Source organism: Atractosteus spatula, chromosome 8, assembly GCF_055471065.1.
Source record: "Atractosteus spatula isolate fAtrSpa1 chromosome 8, fAtrSpa1.hap1, whole genome shotgun sequence".
NCBI lineage: Eukaryota > Metazoa > Chordata > Actinopteri > Semionotiformes > Lepisosteidae > Atractosteus > Atractosteus spatula.
The window spans coordinates 36,641,829-36,658,309 of NC_142713.1; the positions used below are offsets into that span (position 1 = coordinate 36,641,829).

The 16,481-nt window shown below is 45.8% G+C and overlaps 1 protein-coding gene across 1 annotated transcript in view; it reads right to left on the reverse strand.

Annotated features, from left to right (window-relative positions):
* Positions 1 to 1,488: 1,488 nt before the first annotated feature.
* Positions 1,489 to 16,481, reverse strand: part of immp2l (inner mitochondrial membrane peptidase subunit 2) — a 441,617-nt gene continuing 426,624 nt past the window's right edge. Inside the window, exon 6 of the mRNA XM_088923670.1 lies at positions 1,489 to 2,810. Coding sequence (XP_088779796.1) covers positions 2,667 to 2,810 — 144 coding nt within the window. The 3' untranslated portion in view covers positions 1,489 to 2,666. The remainder of the gene's footprint in view (positions 2,811 to 16,481) is intronic.

Sequence of the window (16,481 nt, forward strand, 5' to 3'; positions counted from 1 at the left end):
CTACAACAATCATTTTTTAAAAAATCCATTAATCTACAGTATATATTCTTTTATATATGTAAAAAATCTTAGTACATTTAAGTGACAATAAGAGTATACAATCTCACAAATTGTGGGAGAGCTTAGGATTTGTTTAATTATTATCAACACATAAGTTGTGCTGTACATAATATTTTCAGTTGAGCACTGAATCAAAATTGGAACAGCAGGTGGCTGTTCTGTAGCCATGGCCACAGCATGTCCCTCTCTCTTTTCATTGACAATATGACACCAAGGTCATATAATATCACATTCTCAAGGACAATGAGCATCTGAAATACCACTCATTTTTCCAGGTTTCAAATAACTTTCAAATACACATTCATCAAAACTTTGCCATTGTGCACCGCAGATGACAAATACACTTAATACATTCTACTAAACATTTAGCAAGGAAATATTTTACAGATTTAATATAAATAATAGTTGTGTAAAAACATTCAGTCTTGGGCATCGTAATTTCCAATAATATCTTTACAGGTCTAAATGGATAACTTACTGTATCTCTTTAGTAATACTTTACAGTGGCAGACCAATATATTGTGATTTTACTAAGAAAGCTGTACACCACATCAGGGATGACATCTGAATATATCTCAATATTAAATACTATACAGTATGTTGTTTTCTCTAAATATAGTTGCTTTCCTGGAATAATTGCACAGTAATTGTTTTAAAATGTTATTATTCCCAAATTCAAGCAATACCTCAGATACATGCCTTAGCATGATTTATCTCGCAATGCACACTCCCTCTATGGATATGGATTTTCTAGTATAATAAAAACAAACGGATGTCAGCACACTTATGAGATAACGTCCTTTATATCTATAAAAATTAAGGGTAAAACTCCTGAAACACATTGATGCTATCGATGGTGTTTTTAGAAAAGCTACACGCAAAAGATACATTTTATTTTTAATGCTAACTTTAAATGCTAACCTCTATTTGGACTCTAAATCAAAGTACACTCTTTATTGTTACACACTATTATATTACATACTCCATTTTTCCACAAATCTGGTCTAAACACTAGTCCTCCTTAACTAACTAGGTCAAATCTATGGGGGGCTTTTATACTTAATGCAGTAGCATGAGTTTGCTGTGTCTGTGCCAAGTAAAGCCAGACAGCTCTAATCACAGTCCACGAGCTATATAACTGTTAATATTTAGATTAGACAAGAACATATCAACCATCTCGTCCTAGAAAGTAACTATCTCCCTAGGGCTCAGTTATCTCTACAAACTCAAGCAGTGATTTAAACATTTTTGTAAGACTGGCCTGACCTTACAACTAGTGTATCTTTCATATAACTTTCTTACTGCACAAAAAGCAATTACTGCTGTGATTTGTGGAACATACCTATGTTGCCCTCTGTGCAGAGATAACATTCAATTTCTTTATTTCTAATTTTATAATATGAGATACAGAAAATATGATACTGATGGTTTTAGCATGAGTGTTAATGTTTTATTGTATTAGACAAGATAATAGCAAGAGGTGGCAGAACTTAGTATATGAACAGAAAAATTACAAATTGCATTACTAAACATCTGGTATCATAGGAGTAATCACATGAAAAAAAGGTAACAAAACATTGTTTTACTGAGCCTCAAAGATACTGACATACATATAATATGAAATTACTGTACTGTTGTTTAAAAAGTTATTTTTTGCATACAGTATATGACTAGGCTTACCTAGGTATAACAGGAGTACAAAACAATGTCACTCTCATGCTACCTCCCTAGTACTCAATTCTCCCACACTGGGTGACTTTGGCACTGGGGAATTCTTCCATGTTTAGAGAGTGGTGTTGTATAGTTCTGAAACCGGATTTGTGAACATCTGTGGTTGAATCCTTGCAGGGGAAGAGTTGAACTTGTCACATAGTCATCACTTGCCCTGATAATGCTAAAGTTCACTCATTTAAAATAAAGATAAATAATGTTTAATACAGTTTTTATGCTCTGTTCTGTGTGTTCTGTATGCATGCAATTGTGTTCTATTACAATGTGGCTTCATGTAAAACATAACAAACCTCTTGGCTGCTGCATACTTAGTGCACATTTAATTGGCAACAGCCTTTTGCAGTCATGTATGCAATTACTTTTTTTGGTTACTTTACCAAGTTTTTCTGATTAAAGTAACAATTATATGATCATTTTGTTTTAACATGGTAAAGTTAACTGAAATTGAGATGCACACACCTGACAAAATACATTGAGTATATTTTATTTTTATGATATATACTCTTTTAAAAATATATATATATATCTTTTCAAAAATGACTCAGAAAAGCACCTATGTACCATACAAACTATTATAGACGTACAGATACAGTACTCTAATTGTGGAAAATTTTAACTACAGACACAAAGCAAAATTAAGACAAATTGGCTATAATTGGGTACACATCTTTTAAAATGAACATATTTGTGATTACAGAGCGCATACTGATTAATACATTCAGCAAAGCATTATTGGAGAAATAAAAAATAAAATCTTAGGGTGAAATCCAAATTCATTCAAATTAGCATCAGACTTGACGATGGATTTCTGTCCACTCTGCCACATAATCTAAAATGCAAAATGTATGCCATACAGTATGTTTACTTCAGTTTTTTCATTCATCTTTGTCATCTCTCGATGCTTCATTCCAGCTTAACACAGGTGTGCGATCAGCAGGAAGACATGTTTGGATTTTCTGCCAGCGGTTAGGAGGCCATATAATGTGGGAAGCTCTGGCATGAACAAGTCCAAGAGACACCTGAAAGGCAATGTACAATTGGTGAGACAGTGGAAGATTCAAGGTTACACATCACTCTCTAAGTAAAAAAAGTGACTATTATTCTGAAGTGATACCAATAATGCATCACATGCAATAATTTACTATCCCTGCCAACATGACTTAAGTGAATATTCAAAAGCAAAATATGAATGCAATTTCAATTAACATTAGTTACTGATGCGAGAATATGCTTTTAAATTAGTTTTCAAAACTGTTGATTGCAGTTTGCACACAAAGCATTTTAAGAATGTGACAAATAGCCTTTTTCAGTTGAGCCATGGTTCACTACCTCTATAAAGGTATAAAACAAGAGCAATTAAAATATACTGCATTTTAATGTTGATTGTATCTCCACATGCAGTAATTTGAAATTAAGTTTATATTATTATACCTGACAAACAAAGGATATACAAACAGCACTCTGAATTATTTCTTTTAAATGAAAATTGAGGCAAAGTCACACGCATGGACAGTGTGTCCCAATACAGTGCCTTGATTTTCCCATTTTGTTGCTTTAAACAAAAGAGGAAATCATATAAATGAAAAATGAAAAAAGTCACAATCATTATAAGTATCCATACCCTTTGCTGTGGCAAACATAAATTAATCTAGGCTTTTTCGATACACATTTAAACTTATTTCAAACAGCTGAACTGTACCATGACTTCTCACATTTCTACAGGACACCCTAGGAAGGGTCTGAATACATTTGCAAGGCACGGTATGTGTCCCCGATATAACCCAACCAGTGTGCTGAAAATTACAGCTTTGCCCAATCTACTGTCCAAAGAGTACAATGTGCAATAGTTTTACACCAGTTATACCATAGTTACACCACGTAAAACCTTAAGCAGACCAGGAGATCCACAGGGACTTAACTGCTTGCGTAATGGATTGCATTGCCTCCTAGCCATTGCAAGTGCTGTAACCTAGAGGATTTAACTGTAGCATGCTACAACACTTGCGATATAAGGTATGATATCCTGTAATAGAGGTAAAAGTGTTTTAATAGAAAAGATACCTTAAAATGTGTTTTATGCTTATAAAAATTATCACAAGCATCAAATTGCAATGATAAACAAAAAAGAAAAGTTAATTTAACAGAATTTGAGGGAATATACAGCACAGAAATTCACATACAGATCTTGATGTATAACAATTTTCAGTGGTTGCATAAATGGCAACATTCATCAGCATAATTTTTGTTGCTACCTAACAATGAACTGATTACAGATAAAATAGCAACATATTGGCATACTGTTGTTTTCATAAACATCAAATTACTTATGTCAAAATATTTTAAAGATAACATATAATGGTTTAGGGCTGTACAGTGGTGCAGTGGTTAGCTTTGTTGCCTTGTAATGCTGGGGACCTACATTCAGATCCAGACCTTGGGTGCTATCTGGGTGTAGTGTGTATGTTCTGCCTTGTGTTTGAAAGGGTTTCCTCCTGGTTGTGAGTGTGTTTATGTCTGTATCTGCCCTGCGATGGACAGGAGTCCAGTCCAAGGTATATCACCAAGGACAGGCTCCTGCTTGCACAAGGCAGGGTACAACCATTGCAGGACATGTGTTAGAACATTTCAGGTGTAAATGTTTCACATTCATGCTGGTAACTGGTGAACCATTCAGTGAATTCCTGTGTATTTTATGGGGACAGCAGTCTGTTTTAAGATGCTTTTTTCCCCTTGAAGGCTAACATGTAAAACAAAAATGCTTTCCAATGTAGAAAAAAATGCAGAATGCAACACAGAAAACAAATTGATGAATTTATACCCATTATTTCTTCATTTTGAATTTGAAAGACCAGAAGAATTTTATAAAGGTATTTGTTTTATAATATTATGCATTAAGTATTGGTGCTTTTCTCTTTTTTTAGATAAAAAAATCGAACAAAAACATTTCCATGTTTTAATATATTGTAGCGTTTGCAGGTTCTTTTCAGAACAAGGACGAGTGGAGACACAACAAACAAGCATTAGCTTTATTCGTTTTCCCACACAAAACCAAACACAGGATCTACGCACACATGAGGAGACTGACGGAACACGTACACAACTTTAGGGTGGTAATTACCTAACAACACACTACACTTTTACAGGACTACACAGGGCACTAGAATTACTAGGACATTATTTACACAGGTAGGGTCAGCCGCTGGTCATCGTGCTGACCCTCAGACTCTCCCCGGCTACCACTCCCAGCATGCCCAGCGGTACTATGAGCGCCTAGGGGCGCTTCCTCCTCACCACCAGGCGAGGGCGTTACACTGCCCCCACCTGAAGCGTCTGGCGTCTCGCCGACGTCGAACACCCCCCTCAGGCTGTACTCGTATTCGGCCAACTGCTGCGGAACCCTGCGTAAGCGGCCACTGCGCCGCGGTGACGGCTGGCGACCCACGGACGCCCCACTATCGGCCGGCTCCAGCCCCGGCTGCTCCTCTAGAGCCTCCCCACACGGCTCCTCCTCCCGGGCCCGGTAGGGGGCCAGGCGGTCTCGGTGCAGGACCACCACTCTCCCCCGTGTTCGCAACCGGACACGGTAGCAGACCTCACCCACCACCCCGAGTACCTCAGCGGGCCCCTCCCACGACGGCGCCAGCTTAGGGCTGAGGCCTTTGCGGCGGCGCGGGTTGTACACCCAAACCGAGTCCCCGGGCTGGAAGGCAGGCCCCCTGCAGCGCAGGTCGTAGTACCGCTTCTGCCGGACCCCCGCCTGTGTCAGGTGGGTCCGTGCAAAGCTGTGCACCCGCTGCATCCGCTGCCGCAGGTCCCACTCGTAGTCCGGTCCAGCCGGCGGTGCCGACCCATCTCCGGGTGGCGGGCCGAAGACCAGGTCCACCGGTGTTCGCATTTCCCAGCCCAGCATGAGCGAGGCCGGGGTGCACCCGGTGGATTCCTGGACCGCGGTCCTGTACGCCCAGAGCGCGAGGGGGAGGTGGCGGTCCCAGTCCCGTTGGTGCCGGGACACCAGGGTGGCCAGCTGGGTGGCGAGCGTCCGATTAAACCGCTCCACCAACCCGTCGCTCTGGGGATGCAGCGGTGTGGTCCACGTCTTAGTGATCCCCAGGCGCTGGCACACTCTGGCGAAGACCTGGGACTCGAAGTTACGCCCCTGGTCACTGTGTAACTCCTCCGGCACCCCCAGCCTGGCAAACATCCCCTCCAGCAGTGCATCGGCCACCATGGGGGCACTCTGGTCCGGGAGGGCGTAGGCCTCCGGCCACTTCGTAAAATAATCCATGGCCACCAAGACGTAGCGGTTCCCGGCCTCAGTGCGCGGAAACGGGCCCAAAACGTCCACCCCCACCCGCTCCATAGGAGCCCCCACCTGGTGTTGTTGGAGGGGGGCCCGGGAGCGCTCGGGGGGACCCTTCTGCGCCACGCACACCGCACACGTTCGGCAGTACCGCTCCACGTCCCGGTGGCAAAGACCCCAATAAAAATGGCCTCGGAGACGCTGCAGGGTTTTTTTACCGCCGAAGTGCCCCACGCCCGGCTGGCCGTGCACCGCTCGGAGCACCGCCCCGCGGAGAGACCGAGGCACCACCAGCTGCCACCGTACCTCGCCACTGGAGGGTACCCGCCACCCCCGGCGCAGCACCCCGTCCTTTACCTCCAAGGCCTCCCACAGGGCGCAGAGGGCCTTGACGGACTTTGGGTGCGGGGCGAGCTCCTCTCGCGTAGGCCGCTCTCCTGCTGCCCTCCAGCGGAGCACCGGCCCCACGTCAGGATCAGCTGCCTGACACTGCGCCAGGTCTGGCAGGCTCACCCCCAGCGGCCCCTCCCGGGCCGTGGCCGCGGTGCTCACCCCTGCCACGGGGCGGACAGCCTCCTCACGCTGCTCCCGCCGGGCGCAGTGGTGGCAGTCCGCGGCCTCGCAGGGGCGCCGCGAGAGAGCATCAGCATTGAGATGGCGAGACCCCGCACGGTGCACGACAGTGAAGTCGTACTCCTGCAGGATCTCTATCCATTGCGCCATCTGCCCCTCCGGCTCCTTAAAGTGGAGCAGCCAGGTGAGGGACGCATGGTCGGTCCTCAGCCGGAACCGGGTCCCGAACAGGTACGGCCTGAAGTGGTGGACCGCCGCCATCACCGCCAGCAGCTCGCGACGGGTCACGCAGTAGTTCCGCTCAGACCTAGTCAAAGCCCGACTATAGTATGCCACTACGCGCTCCCCATCCGGCCCCTCCTGCGCCAACACCGCGCCCACCCCCGAGTCACTCGTGTCGGTATCGAGAACATACGGCAACCGCAGGTCGGGGTAGGCCAGCACGGGGGCCCCCACCAGAGCTTCACGCAACCGGCCGAAGGCAGTCTCACAGCCCGAGTCCCAGTCAAAACGGCGGCCCTTGTCGGTGAGGCGGTGCAGCGGGGCAGCGATGCTGGCAAAGTCCCGGACGAACCTCCGGTAGTACGAGGCCAACCCCAGAAAGCTGCGCAGCTCCGCGACGGTGCATGGAGTCGGCCAGCCCCTCACTGCGGCGACCTTACCTGGGTCCGTAGCCACCCCTCGCGGTCCAACAACATGTCCCAGGAAGGTCACCTCCCGCCGCAGGAGCTCGCACTTGTGGGGGTTGAGCCTCAGGCCAGCACGGCGGATGCTGGCCAGCACCGCCTGGAGGTTTGTCAAGGCCTGGTCGAAGCCCCGGGCATGAACCAGCAGATCGTCCAGGTACAGCACACACTGGTTCCGCGGGACAGATGCCAGCACCCTCTCCATCAGCCTCTCGAACGTCGCCGGGGCATTGCAGAGGCCAAAAGGCATGACAGTAAACTGCCAGAGGCCCTGGCCGATAGAAAAGGCCGTCTTCGGGCGAGCATCGGGAGCAAGCGGTACCTGCCAGTAGCCGCAGCGGAGGTCCAGGGAGCTGAACCAGGTTGACCCGGTGATGTAGTCTAGGGCGTCATCTATCCTCGGCAGGGGGTAGGAATCTTTCCGGGTGACCTCGTTCAGCTTGCGGTAATTGACGCAGAACCTCCACGAGCCGTCTTTTTTTTTGACCAGTACAGCTGGCGCCGACCACGGGCTCGCAGAGGGCTCAATCACCCCCGCTGCGGCCATCTCCCGGATCTTTTCCTCGGCGGCGGTCTGCTTGGCGTGAATCATGCGTCCCGGTGGGATGCGGATGGGCCGAGCGTCGCCGGTGTTGATCTCGTGTTGGACCAGGGCAGTGCGGGTGCAGTCCTCATCTCTCGCCGCAAAGAGATCCTCGTTCTGGGCGAGTAGCTCCTGGAGCCGCTGCCGCTGGTCCTGATCGAGGCCCTCGCAGCTCCGCTGGTAGAGATCCTCAACGGCGCGCCTCGCTTCCACGCAACGCTCGGCCCCCGCCGCCGCCGCCTTGTCTGGCTCCCCGGCTGACTCGGGAGCAGGATCCGGCACACTCGCTCCCCGGCTCACAGGCCTGGTCTGCCCCGGCGACTGCTGCTGCCGCCGCCGCCGCCACTGCCTCTTTTTCTCCCGGCTCCGGCAAGCCCGCGTCCCTCGGCCTTCGCAGGGCCTGCCCTCCACCAGGTGAAGTCGCTCCCCCTGCCACACCAACTCCTGCCGGCTCAAGTCCAAACGGGCCCCCACTCGCTGCAGTACGTCCAGCCCCAGAATGCAGTCCTCCTGAATGGGTGCGAGGTAGCAGGGGTGGCGCACCGTCGCTGCACCTAGACGGAAGGCAAGCACCTGTTTCCCCCGGACTGCAGCGAGCTGTCCCGTCACGGTCCTTAGCCGCAGGCTGGAGGCCTCTCATCCTGGGGGGTTGGTGCCCTCGGTGTCCGGGAGGACGCCCGGCCGGAGTAGGGTTACCGATGAACCGGTGTCGAGTAGGGCCAGGCAGGGTTGGTCCTCGATTTTGCAGTGGAGGTACAGGCCCCGGCTACAGCCGACTCGCCCCACGGTGGCGTGAGGGGCGCCGGGCCCTCTCACCCGAGGAGCTGCGGCGCCACGTGCAGCTGGCCGCGCCAACATCGCTGGAGCAGGCCTTGGCCCTTGCTACACGGGCTGAGGCCGTGTTCGGGGTGGCTGGAAGCGCCAGCAGACACAGTGCGCCCTGCCGGCTGACCGAGACGGCGACGGAGGGATCCAGCGAGGGGGAAGAGGAGCCAGCCCGGGCAGCGACCCCCGCGGAACAGCCCCGCACGCTGATTTGCAACCGCTGCGGGAAGAGGGGACACCGAGCCCGGTTCTGCCGGGCACCCGAACCTCGCACTCCTCAATCGGCATCGGGAAACGGGAACGGGGCGGCTCAGCGTGGGGAAGGCCGCCCCTCGAACACCTCAACCCCCGCTCCGGAGAGCGCTGTTAAGACCGGCGCCCCTCACGCCACCGTGGGGCGAGTCGGCTGTAGCCGGGGCCTGTACCTCCACTGCAAAATCGAGGACCAACCCTGCCTGGCCCTACTCGACACCGGTTCATCGGTAACCCTACTCCGGCCGGGCGTCCTCCCGGACACCGAGGGCACCAACCCCCCAGGATGGGAGGCCTCCAGCCTGCGGCTAAGGACCGTGACGGGACAGCTCGCTGCAGTCCGGGGGAAACAGGTGCTTGCCTTCCGTCTAGGTGCAGCGACGGTGCGCCACCCCTGCTACCTCGCACCCATTCAGGAGGACTGCATTCTGGGGCTGGACGTACTGCAGCGAGTGGGGGCCAGTTTGGACTTGAGCCGGCAGGAGTTGGTGTGGCAGGGGGAGCGACTTCACCTGGTGGAGGGCAGGCCCTGCGAAGGCCGAGGGACGCGGGCTTGCCGGAGCCGGGAGAAAAAGAGGCAGTGGCGGCGGCGGCGGCAGCGGCAGTCGCCGGGGCAGACCAGGCCTGTGAGCCGGGGAGCGAGTGTGCCGGATCCTGCTCCCGAGTCAGCCGGGGAGCCAGACAAGGCGGCGGCGGCGGGGGCCGAGCGTTGCGTGGAAGCGAGGCGCGCCGTTGAGGATCTCTACCAGCGGAGCTGCGAGGGCCTCGATCAGGACCAGCGGCAGCGGCTCCAGGAGCTACTCGCCCAGAACGAGGATCTCTTTGCGGCGAGAGATGAGGACTGCACCCGCACTGCCCTGGTCCAACACGAGATCAACACCGGCGACGCTCGGCCCATCCGCATCCCACCGGGACGCATGATTCACGCCAAGCAGACCGCCGCCAAGGAAAAGATCCGGGAGATGGCCGCAGCGGGGGTGATTGAGCCCTCCGCGAGCCCGTGGTCGGCGCCAGCTGTACTGGTCAAAAAAAAAGACGGCTCGTGGAGGTTCTGCGTCAATTAGAAGACCGGCGGGCGAGGAACGCGACATCAGCGGCAACCGGGCCCAGTCGCTCTCCTGGTTGGCGCCGCCGCAGGGCCAGCCTCTCCCGCATCAAGTCCGGCGCCTCCTCCACACCGAAGCGCAGCTGGAGAGCCGCTGCCAGCGCCGTGTATTCGCCTCTGTCCTCCTCCGGGACGTCCAGGAGCGCCTGGCAGGCCGCTCCTTCCAGCGCCGCCGCCAGGTGGCCGACCATCTCCGCCCGGCTCCAGCCATTCGTCCGGGCCGCGAGCTGGAACTGCGCCTCGTAGATTTCCCACGGCGCTTCCCCATTGTAGCGACCTGGTCTCACCCGCGCCGATGGGTGTGGGAATCGCTGATCGGCTCCGGCAGGGAGAGTATCCTCTATCTGGGGTGCTCGCTGACCAGGAGTAGCGGCCGGTCGCCCCAATTCTACCGGCGGGACCACTATTGAATAGCCCTGGTAAGGGCTGTGGCCACCTGTCGCACCCAGGAGTTGCTCAGGCTCCCTATGTGCGCTGCCGATGGGTTCTGTTTCTTCCAGCGTCAGCCGGCGTTTAATAGAATCGGGTACTGTCTGCCACGAGTTGTCCATTCTGCCCACTTCTGACACCAATGTAGCGTTTGCAGGTTCTTTTCAGAACAAGGACGAGTGGAGACGCAATTAACAAACAAGCATTAGCTTTATTCGTTTTCCCACACAAAACCAAACACAGGATCTACGCACACATGGTATATCACCCTGCCAAAGAGCAGCCATGTGTTCTCAGTCCAATCTTACACCCTATGCTATTCAAAATATGTCTTTGTCATGACCCCCACTTGGATTGATAATGGACAGATGGGTAACTGGTAAAAAATGATATAGAATAAATCTAAGGACAGTATTCTTATGAATTTTTATACTGATCTAACATTGTATTTCTTGATGTAACCTAATGATTTGAATCTGAATCATGAGTAAAAAAGAAATGTTTTCCTTCATAGGTCTTTAGAAACTGTCAGTAAAAATATAGTTGTTTAGACAATTAACAGACTAGAATATTCCATTCTAATTACAGTATACATGTTTGTGTGTAGTGATTAGAACAAATGGCTCCTCCAGGACTAGTTTCTGGATCCATTTTAAATTGTGGCTTTGTTAGATAAGGGGGATTTCACAATTTTTGTGTTACGAGACTAGATCAATTAATTCACCTAATGGGACAAACAAGACAGTGGAGCAGTTATGTTATTTTGAGAGTTACTTATTTTACATTACAGACCACCTTCAATTATATAGAGATCCATACCTTTATATGCCTCCCCTTTGTTTACACTTAAAATATCTGTCAGCTTCAAATGTGTCACTAACACATTTAGTGTTAGAGAATAGGAAGAATAGGAAGAAAAGAAGCTTCCCCTTTTGTAAATAGTAGGTATCTGCAGTTGAGTCAATATGGTTTAAAAATTAGCATTAGATAAACCTTCAAAGACTTGGTTTTATTAAAAGAGTGGATACTTCCCCTATTCTGCTATGGGAAAATCGAAGAAGGTTACCATCGCATAACCTCCAGTAAGGATGATAGTTCTGCATATGGTTTGAGATTCATAAGACTAAAAAAAATCATCTTAAGCTCTAAGATGTATGAAAGTAAAAAATAAGATTTAGGAGAGCTCCTGAGTTTTATTTAAATAAAAGCCTATGTACAAAATTCTGCTGTTCTGCTAAGTGCAAACTTTGACTTCTAGCCAAATTTATTCAGTTTTTGCATTATGAACTTGTTTCCTTCTTAGAACGAACACCTTTTGAAACTAAGGTGGGCATGAATAGTATTAGCTACTTGTCTAATCATAGCAATATAACAGACTAAACTGTGCTACGACATCCCACTCCACCTTCTTGTGTATATTACTCAGATATCTCACACGGCAGTTGTTCTCTTGCTCTTAGGGCTTAACAGCATGATGTAGCTATCTTTTACCAGTTGCGCAACATTATAATTTCTTAAGCTGATTTGCAGATAATACATTCATGCTAGCATACACTTTCCTTTAGGAAAAACGTCACGATGTCCAAATTTAATATTTGCTATACATATCCTAAAGTCAAAATACATGTAGACTGTAGTCTGATGAAGTCTGTCCTTCTTGCATTGACATTTCAGAAGAACAATGAGTTACAGTATTTATGGTCTGAGCAATAGTCAACTAGAAAGTGACATTCTGATTGTCTCCAGATGACATCTACCTATTCGTGCCCTTTTGCTGAGAGGATGTCAGATGTGTTTTTTGAATAATGTGTGTTTTAAATAGTGCCAATCAGCTTCCTCTCTTGAGTCTCAAGAATTTAGAGCTAAAGCTGCACATAAGGAGGAGGAAAGAAAGGGCCCTCTGGATTCTGTTGTGATGTCCTTGAGGTTTTCAGAGCTCTTTCTATTCCTCTGGAGACAGTTAAATATAGTGCTGCCATTGCTGCATTAACCCTGGCCAACAACAGGATTGTACTAATCCACCTGTGCTGAATGGGTGTATGACAGAAGTAATGTGATACAAGAAATCCATTAGTGCAAAATATATCTCCTTAATATGAATTTCATGCTTACATTAAAAATGTAGGTGTTATTATATATGATCTTTAAATAAGAATGTAGAGGTTAATTACACACAAAGCAAAACACTTCAGCTGCTGAGCCTTTTTCAGTTGTGTGTGGGAGAAAGCACAACACAGAAGAAATATGAGAAAAAGGGTTGAGGTAGGGAACATGAAAGAAAATGTGAAAATGAGTAGGAGTAGGTGAAAAGGGGACTAAAGAGATATTTAATGTATTTTCCTCTACTTTCCTTTCATGGCATATAAGTATCTCTCTTAACTAAGCAGGACTGAAAACATTTGTGTTATTACAAACTCACCAATTATTACAGTTTCCCCCTGAAGAGCTCCTCCTATTCCAAACATACAAAAATCTCTCTAAGACTTCATCACTTATGCAGGAATAAAACATGACTTCTAAACCAAGCCCTCAAAATGCAGTCTTGTTTTCATTTGAAGGAAATATCCTTTGCTGAGGCAGCAGTAGGTGAAAAGTAACAATTCACACGTTTGCATTTTTAATATGACAATATGAAAATACAGAATTTCCTGTAGAATTAATATGCATTCCAAGTCAGGGTGAATTCATGGGATATGAATTTCCCTTTTCCACATGAATTAATCATGAACAGCCAATTAATGTAAAGTGTTTCCTAGATATGTAGCTGTATTCTTATAGAGCCAGTTGTCATCATATTTTGCTCTATAGGAAAGACAGCTTGCCTTGATGCTGCTTAGACCTAAGACATTTTTAATCTATCTTCATCAAAAATACATGTTTTAACAATGCTCCATGAAGCACACTAGGAGCAAGGTAGACTGCTATATGACAGACATCAGATTAGAACTAATATTTTTAGAACTTTATGCAAAGTGAACATTTAGGCTGCATAAAGGCATATTTAATTTTACATTACAAGTAAACTACAATTTCTTGTCTTTTAAACATATGACAGCAGTTACATTATCATGACCTTGGTCAGGCTAATAGAACTAAGTTTAATTTTCAGTTTAAAACTTCAAATGTAAGTCAAGCACAAAAAAACACACTTTATAAATTATTTTATAAAGATTATCAAACATAGGTACATAATAAACTCAGCTCATGTTCTACAAAAATGGCATAAAAAGAAAACAAATTCACTGCTGTTTTTAATCATCAGAACAGATAAACATTAGCAATTCTAAATTGTTTTGTAGTGTTGTACAATATACAACTGATTTCATAACAGTTTTTGAGAAGGAAAATCACAGCTGCCACCAATTACCATGCATGTACAGTAATTTCAGATTTTTCTTCCCAGAATCCTTTGCTCAACACCCTTCCACCAATCCTAATCATCACTGCCCTTGCAGCAGGTGTCACAAGGTTTCTTACTGCCTCCTCTTGGAGTTCTTTCAACACAAATTTGGGAGAAGGTCAAATTCTAATCTCTGCCACTTCCGTTCTTCTGCAATGTAAATATCAGTCCTTTCAAAAGGATTTCTTAAATGCATAATACAGGACAAACTTCAGCAACCATATGAAATACACCAAAATTGGATAAATATAAAGCCCTTTGTCATACTTATCCAATATAAGAGGATCTGTGAAAATATCCCTCATTGTGTAAATGCCTAACTATTTAGTTTATTTTTTGATTAAATATAAGCCTAAGTATGCACCAATCTTCTGTTTTATACTTACGTGAAGTCCTATTTAATATTATTCTGACATTTTAAATGTTAGCTTAAGCTTTCAAAAGGGCAAATTGCCCTTAGGAAAACACCATAGCCAAACAATAGAGGGCAATTTTATCCATCTTTGTTTATTACAGGGATTTTCTTGTAACTGACATACATACAAATCAATGCTTATATATTCCTGACTCTAAGAACCTTTATTTCTACATGCCAACAGCTTTTGACATGTAGACATAAATTACATCTCTATCATTCTCAGATATGTTATCTAGTTTCTTGGACACAAGAAATATACTGTATGTGGATATTGTAAATAAACAAAAATAATGTTAAACTAACTTTGGTGTCTTGGCTAATGTCCATGCTGGGTTTATGCAATCTTGTCATCCAAAATATTCCCTTTAATCCAACTGGTGAAGAAATGTCTCACTTCTCTGGTTTATATTTTGCTTAGCTGGACTGCTAATACTGTACATAGTGGCTGCTGCACAACACAAAGGTAGGTGCTGCACTTCAGAGGTAGATGAAGTGCACTTTCTATCACAAAAGAGCTTTGCAGTCCTTTTGGATGAAAAGTGCTAAATAACTGTAAGGAATTATGTCCCTTATTTGTATTGGAAAACTGCTGTAAAATGTTAGGTTATTTACTGATGAAATATCCAAATAAATGTTAATTCACTACACTATTTAGACTAACAAATTTACACCAAATCTGCTCACCAATACAATTCAAAATTATTGGAACAGCAAAGTTAAGTTTATTTTTAACTAACAGTTTGTGACTGAGATTAATATGAATGATACATGTTGTACAGTATAATTGATATTTGATTTTTGGGTACATTTTTTTCATAGATCAGATCATAACAGAACAAAAACTGTTTGACAAAATTGAATGGCCAATCCATAGAAGATGCTGAGCTGCTTAACCCTAAAACGGTACAATTCTGCCATTGTACCCACTGTTCACTGGAGCCCAGTGAAGAAACAATTGCTGTAGTGCAAGGAGCTAAATGAGAGTACATATGATTTCAGATCTTACGCAAGATAAAGCATTCAGGTCAGCCACACTTTGAAGCAAACATTATTTTATTATAAACATCATTATCAAATTATGATTATACTAATGTAATGCAATTCTCCTGGGCACAGATATTAAAATAATGTTTGTATATTCACCTGAAGAAACAACTACATTTAAAAGAAGGCATTAGAAGAAAAATGAAATCCAACAAACCAATGGCAGATTCATGTTTATTCTCTAGCAACAAGCACAGTCAGCATACCCCCTAGTGAGATTTATTTTTAACTTGAATTTTAGAGTAAAGGGAATCCCTGTACGCATTGTTGGTAACCACCTGCAATGATAGAGATAAGCAAAAGTTAATGATTATAAGAAAGACGTCTTATTATTCAGCCACTTGAAAATCTTACAGCAGAGATTCTGAACCTACAGTATGTGTCACGATCCAAAATGGGTGGCCATACAGTTTATAGGGTTGGTCGTCACAATCCAGTTTAATAAATTTAAATTTCCTCTTGCTCAAGTACTGTATGGTCTAGCATGTAGTGTGATGGATTGAAATGTGCTAATTCAGCAGCACTAAAGTGACCTTGAGTGAACAGCAGGTGGCCAGTTTGAAATTGATGAATGAGCAAGCTTTCTACTACCTTGCAGAGTCACCTCACTTCCCATCTTACTGACTCACTAGCCATGCCTAGAACATTGTGCGACAAAATATAAATGGGCCCTCATCCCTGTGCACTCAGTCTGCCATTGAGCAATTCATGCAGCTTGACAGTTGTTTCAAAATGGAGAGTGTGCTGCTAGTCATAAGTTTTAAAATTGTTGACTTGTATAGCTGCATAATATGACAAAGCTTCAGTACAAAGATGAGTTTTTAGACACAGGTATAACATTTATCACTCAGCATGGAGCTAAACAACAGTTTGTGGTGAGGACCTGAGAAATGAATCACTGAAGCAGAATAAGCTAAAGAGGTTTCTTAATGTTAAACACAGAATGTTTAATGGCAAAGAACAGAGCTTTGAAAGGAAAGAACAAATCAAATGACAGCGACTCAATACCCGATCACTCGAGTCAATCGAGTTGCATATTCATAACACGTTGTGTGATATTAAAAAATTTAGTCTT